The sequence below is a fragment of the Zasmidium cellare genome, assembly GCF_010093935.1.
Source record: "Zasmidium cellare ATCC 36951 unplaced genomic scaffold M409scaffold_31, whole genome shotgun sequence".
NCBI lineage: Eukaryota > Fungi > Ascomycota > Dothideomycetes > Mycosphaerellales > Mycosphaerellaceae > Zasmidium > Zasmidium cellare.
The window spans coordinates 413,854-427,417 of record NW_022986975.1 but is presented as its reverse complement, the minus strand read 5'-3'; the positions used below and the strand labels follow the sequence as shown (position 1 = coordinate 427,417).

Sequence of the window (13,564 nt, the reverse complement as noted above, 5' to 3'; positions counted from 1 at the left end):
CATTGTATTGTGTACATATGCTGTGCCAGGTACCTTCTACTTCCCGCATCTCAGCTGCGAAAGAGACGGACAGCTCGTGGATTCTGCCTGTATCGATATCAGCATGCTTTGTTCTTCACAACCACGAGCCACTGCGAACGCAGATCCACTTGGGCTATCTTTGTGAGATGTCTGCACGACATCGTTGATGGAGAGAACCGGAAGGACGCCTGCCAGCAGGCCATGCTGAAATGTACACAACGATGCCGCCATCCGCCCAGATACAGATGAGAGCTCGAGCTCCATTCGCTGGTACCGTCGACTCTCACCGCCATTCAGGACACGCACCAATGGCCGCGAATGGAGTGTCCACATGCGAGCGTGATGGGCGAGAACATCTGTATGCTTCGACAACCAAGCCAGAAGGCGTCAGCGGCCGGTACGACAACGATCGAAAGAATAACGATTTGTGTTCGTTGTGCTCAGACATTGTCAAGAGATGAATAACGTTCCCTTCCCATCACGACAGGATACATCTCGTATCAACGGCGACGGCATATGTCGATGCGTGCTGCATCCTGTCTGCCAAACGCTGACGTGCGACGCCCGCTCGTGAGGAGCGGAGTCGAAGATAGGCTCCAGATGCTCCACGCGCTCAGCATTCGGACGCAGTGCAACGGCTTCCTGGTGGCGAAAGAAGCTCCACATCATGGCCACCGCCTTGGACTGCAGCTGGGGAAGTATACATTGTGGTACAAAGGTGGAAAAGGTGAACCGGCTTACGGTCCCGGAGCAGATATTGCGGTCATCGTCTTGAATTCTTCCGTCTATCTCAGCCCGTCCAGAGTAACTTGAGCTGACAATCAAGCCCACAGATAACGAGCCAGAGATTGTCTCTCATGCAACCACATGCCTGCTCATGGGGTCAGTTCAATTCCAACTCCCTCCTCACCTGACATGTATCCGTTCGCCACAACGCCGGCCCGCTGCTTTCTTCCATACTTCTTTACATTCTCTCCACCGGCGTGAGACCCAGGAGCTGCATGCCGTTATTGAGCACAATCCTCGCGGCCTCGTACATTGCCATCAGGGCGACCTTCTTCTCTGGACTCTCCGCGTACATCACGCTCAAGGTCTTGGCGTTCTTGTTGTTGCGGTCGATGGCATCGTAGCACGAGCTGAGCAAGTGCGTCATCTTGAAGAGGTAGGTGAGGACGGTGACAGGTTCGCTCGTCTTGTAGGTGTTCAGGAAGACATCAGGCCATTGTGCTAGTGACCGGATGAGTTGAACGCCTTCCTTTGCTGTGATGAGACTGAGGTCGGCATTCAGCATCTCTTCCTCGGACACGATGGCCTTGCGCTTGATGGAGCAGAGACGGGCGTGCGAGTATTGCAGGTACGGGCCTGTGTCGCCTTCAAAGCTGGTCATCTTGGCCATGTCGAAGTTGTAGCCGTTGACCATCTTGCCGCTGTAGTCCTGCACCATGATTGACGAAATCGCCAGGGTGTCTGCCGTCGCCTCTGGGTCTTGCACCTGCTCGTACTTCTCCTGGTTCTTCCTCATCACATCATGCATGTAGTCTTTCACGCCGTCCAAGCTGTCGGCAAGCGAGATGACGGTACCCTTACGAGTGCTCATCGTCTGACCCTTTGGATCCTTGACCATACCGAAGCTGATGTGCTTGCACTTGGCAACGATATCGCTGTAAGGTGCGCCCATGAGCGAGAGGATGGTGAAAAACTGCTTGACGTGGACATCCTGCTGTGAGGCAATCACGTAGATCATCTGGTCGAAATGGTACTTCTCGTAACGCTCAAAATTGGCCGCAATGTCACGAGTCAGGTAGAGTGAAGTGCCGTCCCTCTTCTTGACAAGGGTCTTGCCGAGCGTAGGATGACCATGCTTGGACAGATCCACGATGACAGCGCCTTTGCTGTCTTCGCTAATGTTCTTCTCCTGAAGCACCTTGGCTGCCGTCTCCATGTCGTCTTCTTTTACTGTTGACTCTCCGCTGTAGTCCTCGAAGTGGATGTTCAGGCGAGCGTACATCTCCTTGTACGCCTCGATGGAGAGGTCTCTGAATCGCTGCCAGTTTGCGAGTGCTTGCTTGTCGCCATCCACCATTCGCTTGAAGAACCTACGAGCCCGCTCATCGATGCTTGGCTTGTTGGCAAGTTGCTGTTGTACTTCTTCAAGTTCGGCGTTGATCTTTTGCAGGTTCTGCTCGTCTTCATCGGTCCACTTGTTCTCCGGTGGCGCTTCAGCCTCTTTGCCCTTGGCAGGCTTCTTAGGCTTTGGTGGGTTTTTCTTCTTCTCTAACTCCTCCTTCTTCTCGGTAATGGCCTTCACAGGCTTCTGCTCTTCAGAGTTGTCGCGGTTGATCTTGACATACACGTCGTTCAGATGCTTGACAGGATCCTTCAGCAAAGACTCCTCATTTCCGTACTTCTCGAAACCTTCTGACAGAACGCCATACTGCTTGCCCCAATCTCCGAGATAGTTCATCGACACAGTCTCCCATCCTGCACGCTGATAGAGCTTGATGAGGAAACCGCCAATGATGGTACTCCGCAAATGACCAGTGTGGAACTCCTTGGCGATATTCGGACTCGAGTACTCAACAATCACCTTCTTGCGGCGGCTGTTCGGGTTTGATGGGTCCTCGAGGCCGAGATTTGAGTTCCAGCCAAAGTTGCTCTTGAGTCTGTGGATCGCGGGAATGACAAGCTTGGCAAGAGGTTCTGGCTTGAAGAAGAATCGCACGAAAGTCTTGTCTGCCGTAGGCTTCTCGAGGAGTGGAGAGTCAAATTTTTCTGCGATCTCCAGTGCCAGTTCGTCCGGCTTCTTGCCTTTTAGTCGCAATGCAGGTACCGGTAGGACGAGGTCACCGTGCTTCAGGTCTTGCGTCCACTGGACTGCGTTGTCGATGATAGGAACCTCGGCGCCCGTAATCTCATGAAGTTTGTCGATGATAATTGAGCGGTAAACGTCGACTGGGTTGAGCTGCGGGTAGAGGTTGATTCCTTTTGGCTTGGGTAAATCCGAGATGCCCAGCGTTTGGAGTTGTGAGGTGACGTGGTTGAGGCTGGCGGCCTCGCCATTGGCAGCTCCATTCGAAACGGCCATTTTTGATGTGTTTGCAGTTGAAAGCGCGCGAAGAGTCGACGTCTTGTATCCGAGTGTTTGTGTTGTGACTGATGTCTCGTGACTCAGTGACTGCTTGAAATTTGAAAGAGTTTTGACTGCATGTAACTTGGTGAGTCGGTCGAGGCTAAGCCGGCATGCCCGAGAAAACAAAAGCATGCACAGGGTTGCGATTGCTCGGCGTTGAACGGTTGTCGATGGCGGAGAACAAATTTATTGACAACATTGAAGCAAAGCGGCAACTGAAGTTGTAACATTTGGACGGGGTTGAGCACAGACCACTTTATGCCTGAGGCACCCAGAGAATTGAAAGGGGGCAGCCCAGCTTCAGCGTGGCAGTACATGTAATGATTGTGAGATGAAGAACCGTGGTGAAGGAGATCAGAGCGGCAACACAAATAACGACAAATTCTACAACACTATTATCCTACACCACTCTCCGCCCACCCCATCTTTTCCCGATCGTCATCGCACAATCGCGCGTATTCCAGCAACAGCCTAAGAACATACACCGACATATCCTCCTTCCTCAGGACCTTCTCCGCCCACGTCTTTCCATCCAACGCAATGTTCCTCGCAACATCATCATGGCCCTCCAAGCCCAGCTCCTTGTTCCCAACGAAATACTCCATGATCCCGTACACGTCGATGAACGTGTTGTCCATGGGGACGAAATGCTTCCAAGGGACCAGACGGTCGTCGTGCCATTCTTTGTAGATGGTGGCTTTGATTGGGAGAGACGTACTTCCCAGGAAACCTCGATAGCGACCGCTGAAGGAGTTGCCGTCGATGTCGGGGAGGTACTTGTATGCGTATTGCTCGGACATGGGCATAGCCTTCGCCACTGAGAAGTAGGCGTCGTTGTACGGGCATCGAGGGGGATCAGGGTCGGGGAAGCAAAGTAAGTGAACAGCAGCCGCATCCGACCACGTCGCGACCCAGTCACTGAGACCTGTTTGACCGGCACCGGGGACACGAGCAGCCAGATCGTAGGTGTCATTCTCCGGTAGCACGAAGTTGGGCGCTCGATAGTCCGGACGGGTTTCCAGCTGTTTGATGCTCGTAGCGTTGATCATAGACACAAAGCGATGTCTCTGGAATCGAGCCCAGTTTTCAGCTTTATTCCTGCCTCCACTAGCAGAGCCACGCCAGATGAGCTGATCCTTCTTCTGTTCCCAAGGATCGCCATGTGAGTCTCCACCCGAATAGAAAGGATCATCCGTCCAATACATCGCCGGTGGGAGCAAGATCTCGTTGTTCATCGGTAGTTTCGAGCCCCCGAAAAGTGGAAAGAGCGTTTTCGTGTTGGAGATAGAGATTGGCTCTACGAATGTGCCATGCAGGCCTTGGAGATTGGGATGATCGCAAGGGGAGGAAGCAAAGGTCCAGTTCGACACATAGCCCTCATGCGAACGTGGTGGATATCCAGATGAGAGTGGAGGAGGGTTTGTATAGTCCGTCTCGATTTCCGCCTCTCGTGCTGGGCTATTGGGTGCGCAGCCAACTACAGCCATAGGCCAGTACGCTCCGATTGTATCCCAGCCTGGATCGAAGTGTTCCGGTGGGTGTTCATCCAACTCTTTCAAGCTTCCAAATTCCATCTTCAGCTCATCCACAGGCACCACTTTCCTGCTCTCGGATTCCTTGATCATGTACTCATTGATCTTCTCCCAAGGCGTCACAATCCTGCTCTCGTCCATCACGTTGATAGCCAGATCCAAGTCTGGCAGATACTCCGCCACGCTCTGCACCATATCTTCCCACAAGCCAATCCATGGCCGATCTTCCCTTGGAATATCAGTCCTGCCTGTGGCATTTCCATTCCTTACGGATATCCTGTGCACGAAATCGTTCGCCTGTTCTCGAATCTGCTTCGCAGGTATCCCCCAGAACGGGTTCAAATCGTCGTATATGCGATCGAAAAAGTCCTCCACAATGAGCGCCGAGTGATTCGCCGCAAAAGTGAACCACTTATCGAATCCAGGCGGTGGCTGCCTCCCTCTCCGTGCCTGATATGCCTTCGCCGCATCATGTAGATTCCGTGTCTCTTTATTCACCAACGTTCTGAAGTCTTCGTTCGCTCGTAGTATGAGTTGATCGGCCGGATGGTTCTGTTTCGGCGAGACGGTGGTTTTAGGAGTCGTGGAGAGCGGCGAGCCCAGTTGAGAAGTGCTCAGGTGCTTGGAGAAGTCGAAAGAGGCCGGTAGGAGGAACCAGCCTACCACGACCAGGCATACTGCAGCAATGCCCAGCTGGGCCAGGCGACTGTGAAACGAAGCTGCCGAGAGGAGCATCGTTCTCAAGGTCCAGGAGATGCGGTGCCGGCGATGGAGTTGCTCGCTGCTTTCCGCCGGCGCATGACTTGAAAGAGCTTTAACGAATGGCAGGAAGGTCAAAGAGATCGGTCATACCACCATTGTGCGACGCAAGCAAGACCACCGGCAAGTTCGTATTCGAGGCTCCAAGAAAGTCCAGGAGAGGTTCCAAGCTGGATTAATCGGCACCGGAACCCTAGTTCGTTGGTTAATCAGCGAACAAAGTTCTTCCCCTAATTCTTAATCAATTGGCTCAATTGCTCCTGCGTGCAATCCTCCCCCTTCGATCCTCATTGCCTAAGAATGAATTAGGTCTAAACATTACCAAGACTAACAATACTTCGTCTATCATCTACCTCATCTAAATCATAACCTCTGGCCCCTCACAACATCTTCTACGTCCCCTTAACATACTCCACCAAAACCTCCACCAACTTCGCCCGATCCTGCCGTATATCAAACACCGCCGCATGATCATACCCATCCCACCAAAGCACCTCCAACCCACTGCCCCGCCACCTCTTCGACTTCTCCGGATTTCTGCTCATATGAGTCCGCAGATGCATCTGCTTGTGGCCGGTTACGTCCTCGACGAGGACAGGGTCGGGCAGGTCCCTTTCGGCGAGGTAGGCTCGCACAGCGTTGGTTTTGACAATCAAGTCGTCGCTGCCCAAGCTCGCCGTTAACCGCATATTGTGGTTGACCATGAGATGGTCGATTTGGTCTCTCCAGAGGACGTTCTCGCTCCAGAAGAAGTATCGTCCGAGGGTGTGGGCGATCTGGGGGTCTTTGGAGGCGAAGTACCATAACTGCCATTCGTTCGCGCGGACCGGTGGCCGCACAGTGAAGTTGTAGGCGACGTCTGGCATGTGCAGGAGGATGCTCACGGGATCGATGAGGAGTGTTGCGGAGATTCGGGGTGAGAGATGCGGGTCGTTCATCACGTGCGTGCTCATCACGCTGCCGTAAGAGTGGGAGGCGAGAACGAATCGACCGGTGCCGAAATGGTGATTGATGATATTTGTTAATTGAGAGACGAACTCGACGCGGCGAGGGATTGAGGTGGTGATTCGAGATGAGATCTGGAGGACTTCGATCGCCACGATCCCGACTTGATCGTCTTCGCTGGCGCCAGCGTTCAGGGCGCGATGTAGCTCGTTCAAGAACGTCACATGCGTGAGGAGGCCCACTCCTATTCCATGGATGAAGACTATGGGCAGCCGGGTCTTGGAAGTATGTCGCCGCAAGACATACGAGAAGTCAGGCACCACCGAGACGTGGCGAGTGAGCAACGCAGCAGGTCGAGGTGGGAACACAGCCGCCAGTCGTGGCAAAGTTCGCCTGTGATACTCAAAGCCATTCTTCAAGAATAGTGAGATGGTGAACGTATCGACCAGCATAATGAGCGAGTACCAAAGCAACGTCCTAGATACTCGACGTCAGCTGAATCCCCATCAAGGCACACGACAAGATATAACCAACCTTGGCTCAATCTCAACCGGATCCAAAGTCAACCTCAAACTCCTCGCCTTCCCAGGCCCCTCCAAAAACCCCTTCGGCATCATCCTCTCCATCTTGTCAATGTACTCCTCAATCTCATCCGCATCTCCCTTCTCCCCAACCTCCCCAGCTCTTCCATCCCAAAACGCCCAATCCGTAAACCTCCTCAGCTCCTCTCTTCCAATATCCTCCACGGGCGACCCTCGAAACCACCCGCTGAGAAACACAGCAGGATCGTAGATCTCCGACCGAACCTTGCTGAACAGCGCCCGTCGCTCCTCTGGACTCCGTTTCGGCGGGTGAATCGCTTTGCGCTGGATATATTGATTATACCCCACGAAGAACAGGTAGAACACCGCCTCCGGCGCCCACAGACTCCACAGGACATAGTTATTCAGAAACCTATCTCTTCCAAAGCTCAATGGCTGCCAGAACCTCGCCGCGAGGACCCAGATCGTATACGCCAGACAAAACGGTCCATATGCCTGGAGAATGCTAATCACGGACCGGATGGTCCATCGGTTCCCCGGGGAGTCCTTCAGCATCTTGGCCATGCAAGCGTGACCGGGTGGGCCGAATGGGTCACCGTCCCAGCAGAGGACGGAAACGCGAATCTTTCTGTGATGAAGAGAAAGACATGGTGAAGGACGCAGCAGACGACAGCGGAGGTTATATCGTCAGTTCGTTTTCGATCGCAGCCGACGCGCTCCGACTTGCGCGCGAGGAGGAAATTGGCTCGCAGACCGCGTGCAGATTGAACGTTGGGAGTTTCCGTCGTTCTCGCTTTACAGGGTCGTAAGGTTTCTTTTGGCCCAATGCGAGGGTGATCGACGTCACTCTGCCGGCTTCACATGTCAACCTTCCTTGCTCAACTCTCCATCTTCTTCTCAACGATAGATAGCAAGGCTGTTTAAGGACGAGGCGCAACACGAGGGGATCCTGGAGCCTTGCCAGTGCTTGGTTGGACAAGGTAGGAGAGTTTCAATGGCAAGTTGTACCTATCCTGGTGCCTTGCGTTCCAAGTTGTTTACCTGTCAATACTGAATCCTTCGCGTTCACCGCATCTCTTCATCTTCTCCCCCATCTCTCAGCCTACACCACCAAACAACACTGACAACATACCCGCCAATGGAGCCATCCTCACCCTCGGAAAGCAGTCCCCTCCTCAGACTGCCCGCAGAGCTCCGCCTCCAGATATATCAACACGCCCTCCACCCAACATCCACCCTAACCCTCACGTCGACCAAAACAACCCGGTACGCCGTCCTCCCAAGAATCTCGCCAGCTCTACTTTCCACCTGCCCACAAATCCACGCCGAAGCCCAATCCCTGCTCCTAACCGAAAACACCCTCGCCCTCACCCTCGACGCCCACGAAACCTACTGGCCTCCCATCTCCGAGTCGCGCCTCCCGCAAAGCGTCCTCGAGAAGATCCAGCATCTATGCGTCGTCTTCGACTGTACGGTCAGCTTGAACGCGCGGTATGAAGATGTAGACTTTGGGGCTTTCGAGGCTTTGATTTCGCTGAAAACACTTCGCGTCGCGGTGATTCACGTGACGGAGGACGTCTGGGGTGGGCCCGGGAGGGATCCTGTGGAGAGGTGTGTGGAGTTGTTGACGGAGGTGTTGATGAGAGTGCCGAGGAGTGCGAAAGTGTTTTGTGGGATTGAGGAGGGGACGCAGGAAGGGGTGTTGTTGGAGGAGAAGTTAGTGGCTAAGAGACAGGGAAGGCAGCGACCGGAGGTGATGCAGGTGGTGGAGAAGAAGGATACTGAAGCGGCGGTTATGAAAGTGCCTGGTGAGCTTCGAGGGACGAAGAATGGCGGCAATCCAGACGTCTTTGCACAATATCGTGAGCAGCAGATGGGAGAGGCCAGGAGGTTTGCTATGAGCTAACATCATCGACGTGTGAACGATGCGGATCACGAGATTGCCATTGGCAGATGGAGAGAAGCAAGGAAGGCTCATTGAGATGGAACACTGTATGACTGCATACGTGTATCATGCTACGAAGCAATGCAATGAAGAGATCGAAGCGACGATGCACACAATCCTCCTTTTGCCACGATCGCAGAGTCGCCAAACACGAGCTTGTGCGAGACAGTCTCAGTCAAGCAAGCTATCCTCCTTCGACCAATCCTCGCCCTGCTTGCCATGCTCCTCCTCGTTACCTCCGATCTTGAAGACGTCCACGTACTGCACGCGCGCACCTCCGAAAGATGAGCGGCTGGGGACGTCTGCTGCGCCGTCGAATCCCAGATTCATTCGCTGCATGTTCGCGGTCGCGTCGTCTGCCGAGCCGAGGTCGATGAGCTTTGGATCGGTCTTCTCGGGACTGCTTTGGTATGAGTCGATGTGCTTCTGAACTCGTGCAGGCTCGTCGTTAGTGAACGCCTTCCACGAATCCGTCGACTTGGACACAGAAGTCTTGGATCCAGTGCTTGGACGCGGCTCGAGCAGCACATTCTCGCCTGGCCTTGGATCGACTCCGATGGCATTGTCCTGTGGGCGCTGCTTCGAGCGGCACTTGGCGCAGTTGACATCCTCGTGCGAGACTGGATGGCAGACGAGCTCACAAGGATGGCCGCAGGGAAGAGTACCACCACATGGCTGATCGCATCCTCCGAGCAGTTTCTCCCAGCCGTCCGGCTCTTCAATTTCGACAAGGCGATCATGATTCGAGCAGCGAACGGGGAAGCTGGAGCCGATTCGGACTGGCTGGGTTGGAGGAATGTCCTTGCGAATGGCCTTCGTCTGGTCGTGCTTCTTGGCCGCCATGATCTCAATGACAGACTTCCAAGTCGCGCTGTTGCGGTGGAGCAAGAGGCCGTTGCCGAAGATGTAGAAGCCACATTGAGCGCGAGACAGAGCAACGCACACTCTGTTGTCGACGTTCAGGAAGCCGATCTGGTTGTTTTCGTTTGAACGGACAAGGCTAAGGATGACAATCTTGTTCTCCTCACCCTGGTAACTGGAAGCAAGTTAGCCAACGTTCTTTGCATATGACACTCAGTGGCTTTGTGTATGAAACTTACCTGTCAACGGTGACGACGTTGAACTTCCTGCCTTCCAGCTGGCGGCGGAGGTCTGCAAGAATGCGCTTGCGCTGGCCGTTGTAGAAGGTCAAGACGGTAATGTCTTCGGAATCCATGCCATTGTACACCAGGTGAGTGAACAAGCCAACGACCATCTCGGCTTCCATGGGATTGAGGCTGCTCATCTGCTGATCGCGTTGCTCCGACCACTGGTGCGTGAAGAAGAATGAATTGACGCCGCCCATGCCAGGAACGGGTGGTCTGATCGCAGGGCTGATCACAGACTGATGGTCGGTGATCTTGGCGCCATAGATGGGAAACAACAGTCTGCGAATCTCCGGAATCATTCGGCGCTGCTTGATCAGCGTATCGAATTCGACGTTGTTGTTGACGAGCCGCTCGAACAGAGACACGTTGAGGTAGTACGGCTCGCCCTCGTGGACTCTGACCTGGGTGTGCGGACGAAGCTGCTGGTGATCGCCGACGAGCACGAGGTTTTGGAGCGATGGTATGCAAGCCACGGCAACAGGACTCTCCAATGTCTCGGCGGCTTCCTCAATCAGGATGGTCTTGGGTTGCAAAGCTGAGATCAACGCACGGTACTTGCTAAAGCCAGCTATTCAATGTCAGTCTCATGTTCATGTTCATCACAGCATTCGTAGCCATGCAATAGGACTTACTGGTCGTCATGCCGATGACTCTCTGCCGCTTGAGAACGTTCTCATCTCTCTCCCAGTAGCCGATGCGGCGCTTCTCAACTTGCTCGTTGTACCGCTTGCTGATGTCGCGGACGCTGGTGGTGATTTGCTTCTTGAGTTCAGCCTGCAGGTAGCGATAGATGCTTGGTCGCTTCGCTTCAGGAATCTTCCACATATCCTTGTCCTTCAACAAGTCCTTGATCTTGGTGTCACTGCCGGGGACTGGGCGACAAGTGAAGTTGTCGGCAAGGGGAAGGTAGGTGCCGGTGAGGTGCTCGAACTCTTCGTCATCCTTTGCGTTCTCCGCTTCCGTCTCTTTGATTTGCTCAAACTCCAAATCCACCTCTTCAAAGTCAAAACCGAACTCCTCTCGCTCTTGTTTGGCAGGGACCGGAACCAACTTGTCACCAAGCCAGATCAGAAACGGCGATCGAGCCTCGTAAGGGTTGGACTTCTTGTCTTGAACCCATTGAGAAGCACCAGATTCCAAGGAGTCAGCCTGAGGTGTGGTCAGGAGTTTGAAGTTCTCCAGGGTCCGATGATCGAGAGGCTTCTGATTTGGCATGAGCGGCGTCAGGACAAGTGCGAATTCTTTCTCCATGTCCGCCATCTTCTTCCTGGCCATCCCAAACATACAGCCAGCAGGTGGGCTCTCCGCGGTCAGGTTCCGGACTTCGTACAAGGTACGCTTCTTGATGACCTCCTTATCCTTGCTTCTGCCGCCGAGACGCACGAACTCGGGTTCGAATTGGGCAATGTGACGAAGGATTTGGTCAATCGCATGATTGGTCTGGCAAGCAATAATGATCGGTCCATCGTCAGGCCGGCGGTTTCGTATCATAATCTCGATGGCTCGAACGGAGACATGAGTCTTGCCAGTGCCCCTGTTACCACTGTGTCAGTATTGGGCTTGGAGACAATGTCACTGCGTACTTACGGGGGTCCTTGAACGATAGCAAGGCGCTTGGTCAAGATGCGGTGAAGTGCCTTCAACTGCGAGGCATCAAGCTCAGACTGTGGCTGCAGTGGCCACTGTCTCAAGACGTCGACGTTCTCGTACGTTTCATGCTTGTTGTTGATCAGAGCAGACGTCAAGTCCATCTGTGGGTTATCTCGAATGAACTTGGGTACGTCAACCTGGCCCTTGACGTCGACCAAATGCTCTGACAGCGGAAAGCTCTCCTTCATCATATGCTGCAGAGCGAGTAGTGTTGGCCGAGCTGCTTCGTAAAATGATGATCTATCTTCGACCATGACGTATTCTTGAGCTGGGTCAATCTCGATCTGGTCGGCACGAGAAAAGAACAAGTCAATCTCCGGTGGGTTCTGTTGCACGCCAGCTAGTGGTCTTGCGGCGATGGTGGCAACGATGGCCTTGCTGTTGAACATGTCACTGGCCGGGGTAAGTACCACCAAGCTACCAGTGATGAGGCGCTTCGATTGCTCCCAGATGATCTGTTTGCCGGTGCGGACAAGACTGAAAGTGGCTCGTACAGCGAAACCTCGAGTGGAAAGGGTGACACCACAGATGTGTATCTGTGGTCAAGTCAGCGTCAAGACACGAACTTTGGGCCGTGAGTGCCTGCGTACCTTCTCGTAGATACCGACCTGGCCAGAAAACGCGTCTTCTGCAGCCTGAGGGGTGATGCGAACTCTGGCCACGGCATCCCGCAGGCCTTTGATGGCGTCCTCGCGGAGGAGCTCATACTGGGTTGAGAGGTAGTCTTCGATGTCCTCGAACGCACCGATCGGCTTGTTTGCGGATATTTCGACTACAGAGGATGCCGAGTCGGTGTTATCAGATGATGAAGAAGAACTGCTACCGTCGTAGTCCAGAATTTCCTCTGAGGTTGGGAACTCGGGGCGACGAAGCCAAGCTCCGCCGGCGACTGGCGGGCCTTCAAAATACTCGCGGATGCGCGGATTGAGCTTTGGCGGCAGCAGTAAGACCTCGACCTGGCCAGTAGGCTGCTGACAGTCGGCCTTGCCGCCGCGTCTGGACCTACTGATTCGCTCCGAAAGATGCTCGTTCATCCTGGCGAAGTCTGAAGTCAGTGGCCGATGGAAAGCATCTGGCGTGTGGATGTTTCGAAGCTGATGGGTGAAGTGGATGTCTCGAAGCTGATGAAGAGTGTTGTTGTTGATGGCGGTGGTGATGATGTTTGGTGGTGGATGGAAGCTGGATGGAGGTGGAAGAAGTTGGAGTCGGAGTTGGCGATGCAGCGGTGAGCTTCGACAAACGAGTGAAGGAGAAGAAGGGGTCAAAGCTGCAACTCACCTTCTCAAATCTCTCGACAATCCCAAAGTCAACAAAACAGTCGACTCAGTGTGCAGTGGCTTGGAAGATGATGAAGTCGGGGGGCGCGAGTGGACTTTGGAAGAGAAGTTGGTGATGGCAGAAGAGGTGGAGGAACTTTGCAGACGCGAAGAGCAAAGATGGAAGCGCATTGCAGGCGCGTGGGTGCACTTACCATGGCCAGCCAGACTTGCCTTGATCATACATCACACTACGGTGCAGGAGCGCGTGCAAACAGCGTACTTTCTTTCAACGCGCTCTACAGCGCTTCAAGAGACCATTTCACCCGCCTGCGCAGTAGATGCCTCTCTGATCTTCTGACCTCGCTTGATTGCACTGAACTCAGGGAACTGTGTATTCTCATTCCAAGAAGGTGTAAACAGGCAGCACGGGTGCCGCTTTCCTCGGGTTGTTGCATGTCGCCTGTGCAGTCCAAGAGGGGAGATTTGACTCCGTGAAGTCGTGAGTGCGGATGTGAAATCAACCCCGTCCAGAATGCCTGCTTTTAGGTGCTGAAGTGGAAACAATGCGGCAAAGCTGTTCTTAACAGCAGGCAGGCGCACAGGTGAGGTTAAAGTTGAAGGAAGCGACGAACG

At 53.9% G+C, this 13,564-nt stretch overlaps 6 protein-coding genes across 6 annotated transcripts; 2 read left to right on the top strand and 4 right to left on the bottom strand.

Annotated features, from left to right (window-relative positions):
- Positions 1 to 230: 230 nt before the first annotated feature.
- On the top strand, positions 231 to 834 carry M409DRAFT_57654 (uncharacterized protein; the record flags this gene model as incomplete). Its single annotated transcript, XM_033813695.1, has 2 exons — positions 231 to 418; positions 639 to 834. 2 exons carry the CDS (start codon positions 231 to 233, stop codon positions 832 to 834), a joined length of 384 nt encoding a protein of 127 aa, XP_033664265.1.
- Positions 835 to 985: 151 nt separating this feature from the next.
- Positions 986 to 3,106, bottom strand: M409DRAFT_26412 (uncharacterized protein; the record flags this gene model as incomplete). The annotated part of the gene is made up of 1 exon (XM_033808101.1): positions 986 to 3,106. The coding sequence occupies one exon, from the start codon at positions 3,104 to 3,106 to the stop codon at positions 986 to 988; it is 2,121 nt and encodes a 706-aa protein (XP_033664264.1).
- A 440-nt stretch (positions 3,107 to 3,546) lies between these two features.
- M409DRAFT_26411 (glycosyltransferase family 90 protein) lies at positions 3,547 to 5,418 on the bottom strand (the record flags this gene model as incomplete). Its single annotated transcript, XM_033808100.1, has 1 exon — positions 3,547 to 5,418. The coding sequence occupies one exon, from the start codon at positions 5,416 to 5,418 to the stop codon at positions 3,547 to 3,549; it is 1,872 nt and encodes a 623-aa protein (XP_033664263.1).
- Positions 5,419 to 5,834: 416 nt separating this feature from the next.
- M409DRAFT_26410 (uncharacterized protein) lies at positions 5,835 to 7,484 on the bottom strand (the record flags this gene model as incomplete). Its single annotated transcript, XM_033808099.1, has 2 exons — positions 5,835 to 6,864; positions 6,922 to 7,484. The coding sequence occupies 2 exons, from the start codon at positions 7,482 to 7,484 to the stop codon at positions 5,835 to 5,837; spliced, it is 1,593 nt and encodes a 530-aa protein (XP_033664262.1).
- A 583-nt stretch (positions 7,485 to 8,067) lies between these two features.
- Positions 8,068 to 8,835, top strand: M409DRAFT_26409 (uncharacterized protein; the record flags this gene model as incomplete). Its single annotated transcript, XM_033808098.1, has 1 exon — positions 8,068 to 8,835. One exon carries the CDS (start codon positions 8,068 to 8,070, stop codon positions 8,833 to 8,835), a length of 768 nt encoding a protein of 255 aa, XP_033664261.1.
- Positions 8,836 to 9,045: 210 nt separating this feature from the next.
- Positions 9,046 to 12,706, bottom strand: M409DRAFT_68628 (uncharacterized protein; the record flags this gene model as incomplete). The annotated part of the gene is made up of 6 exons (XM_033817921.1): positions 9,046 to 9,230; positions 9,276 to 9,910; positions 9,975 to 10,590; positions 10,655 to 11,556; positions 11,610 to 12,208; positions 12,263 to 12,706. 6 exons carry the CDS (start codon positions 12,704 to 12,706, stop codon positions 9,046 to 9,048), a joined length of 3,381 nt encoding a protein of 1,126 aa, XP_033664260.1.
- Between the last annotated feature and the right edge of the window lie 858 nt (positions 12,707 to 13,564).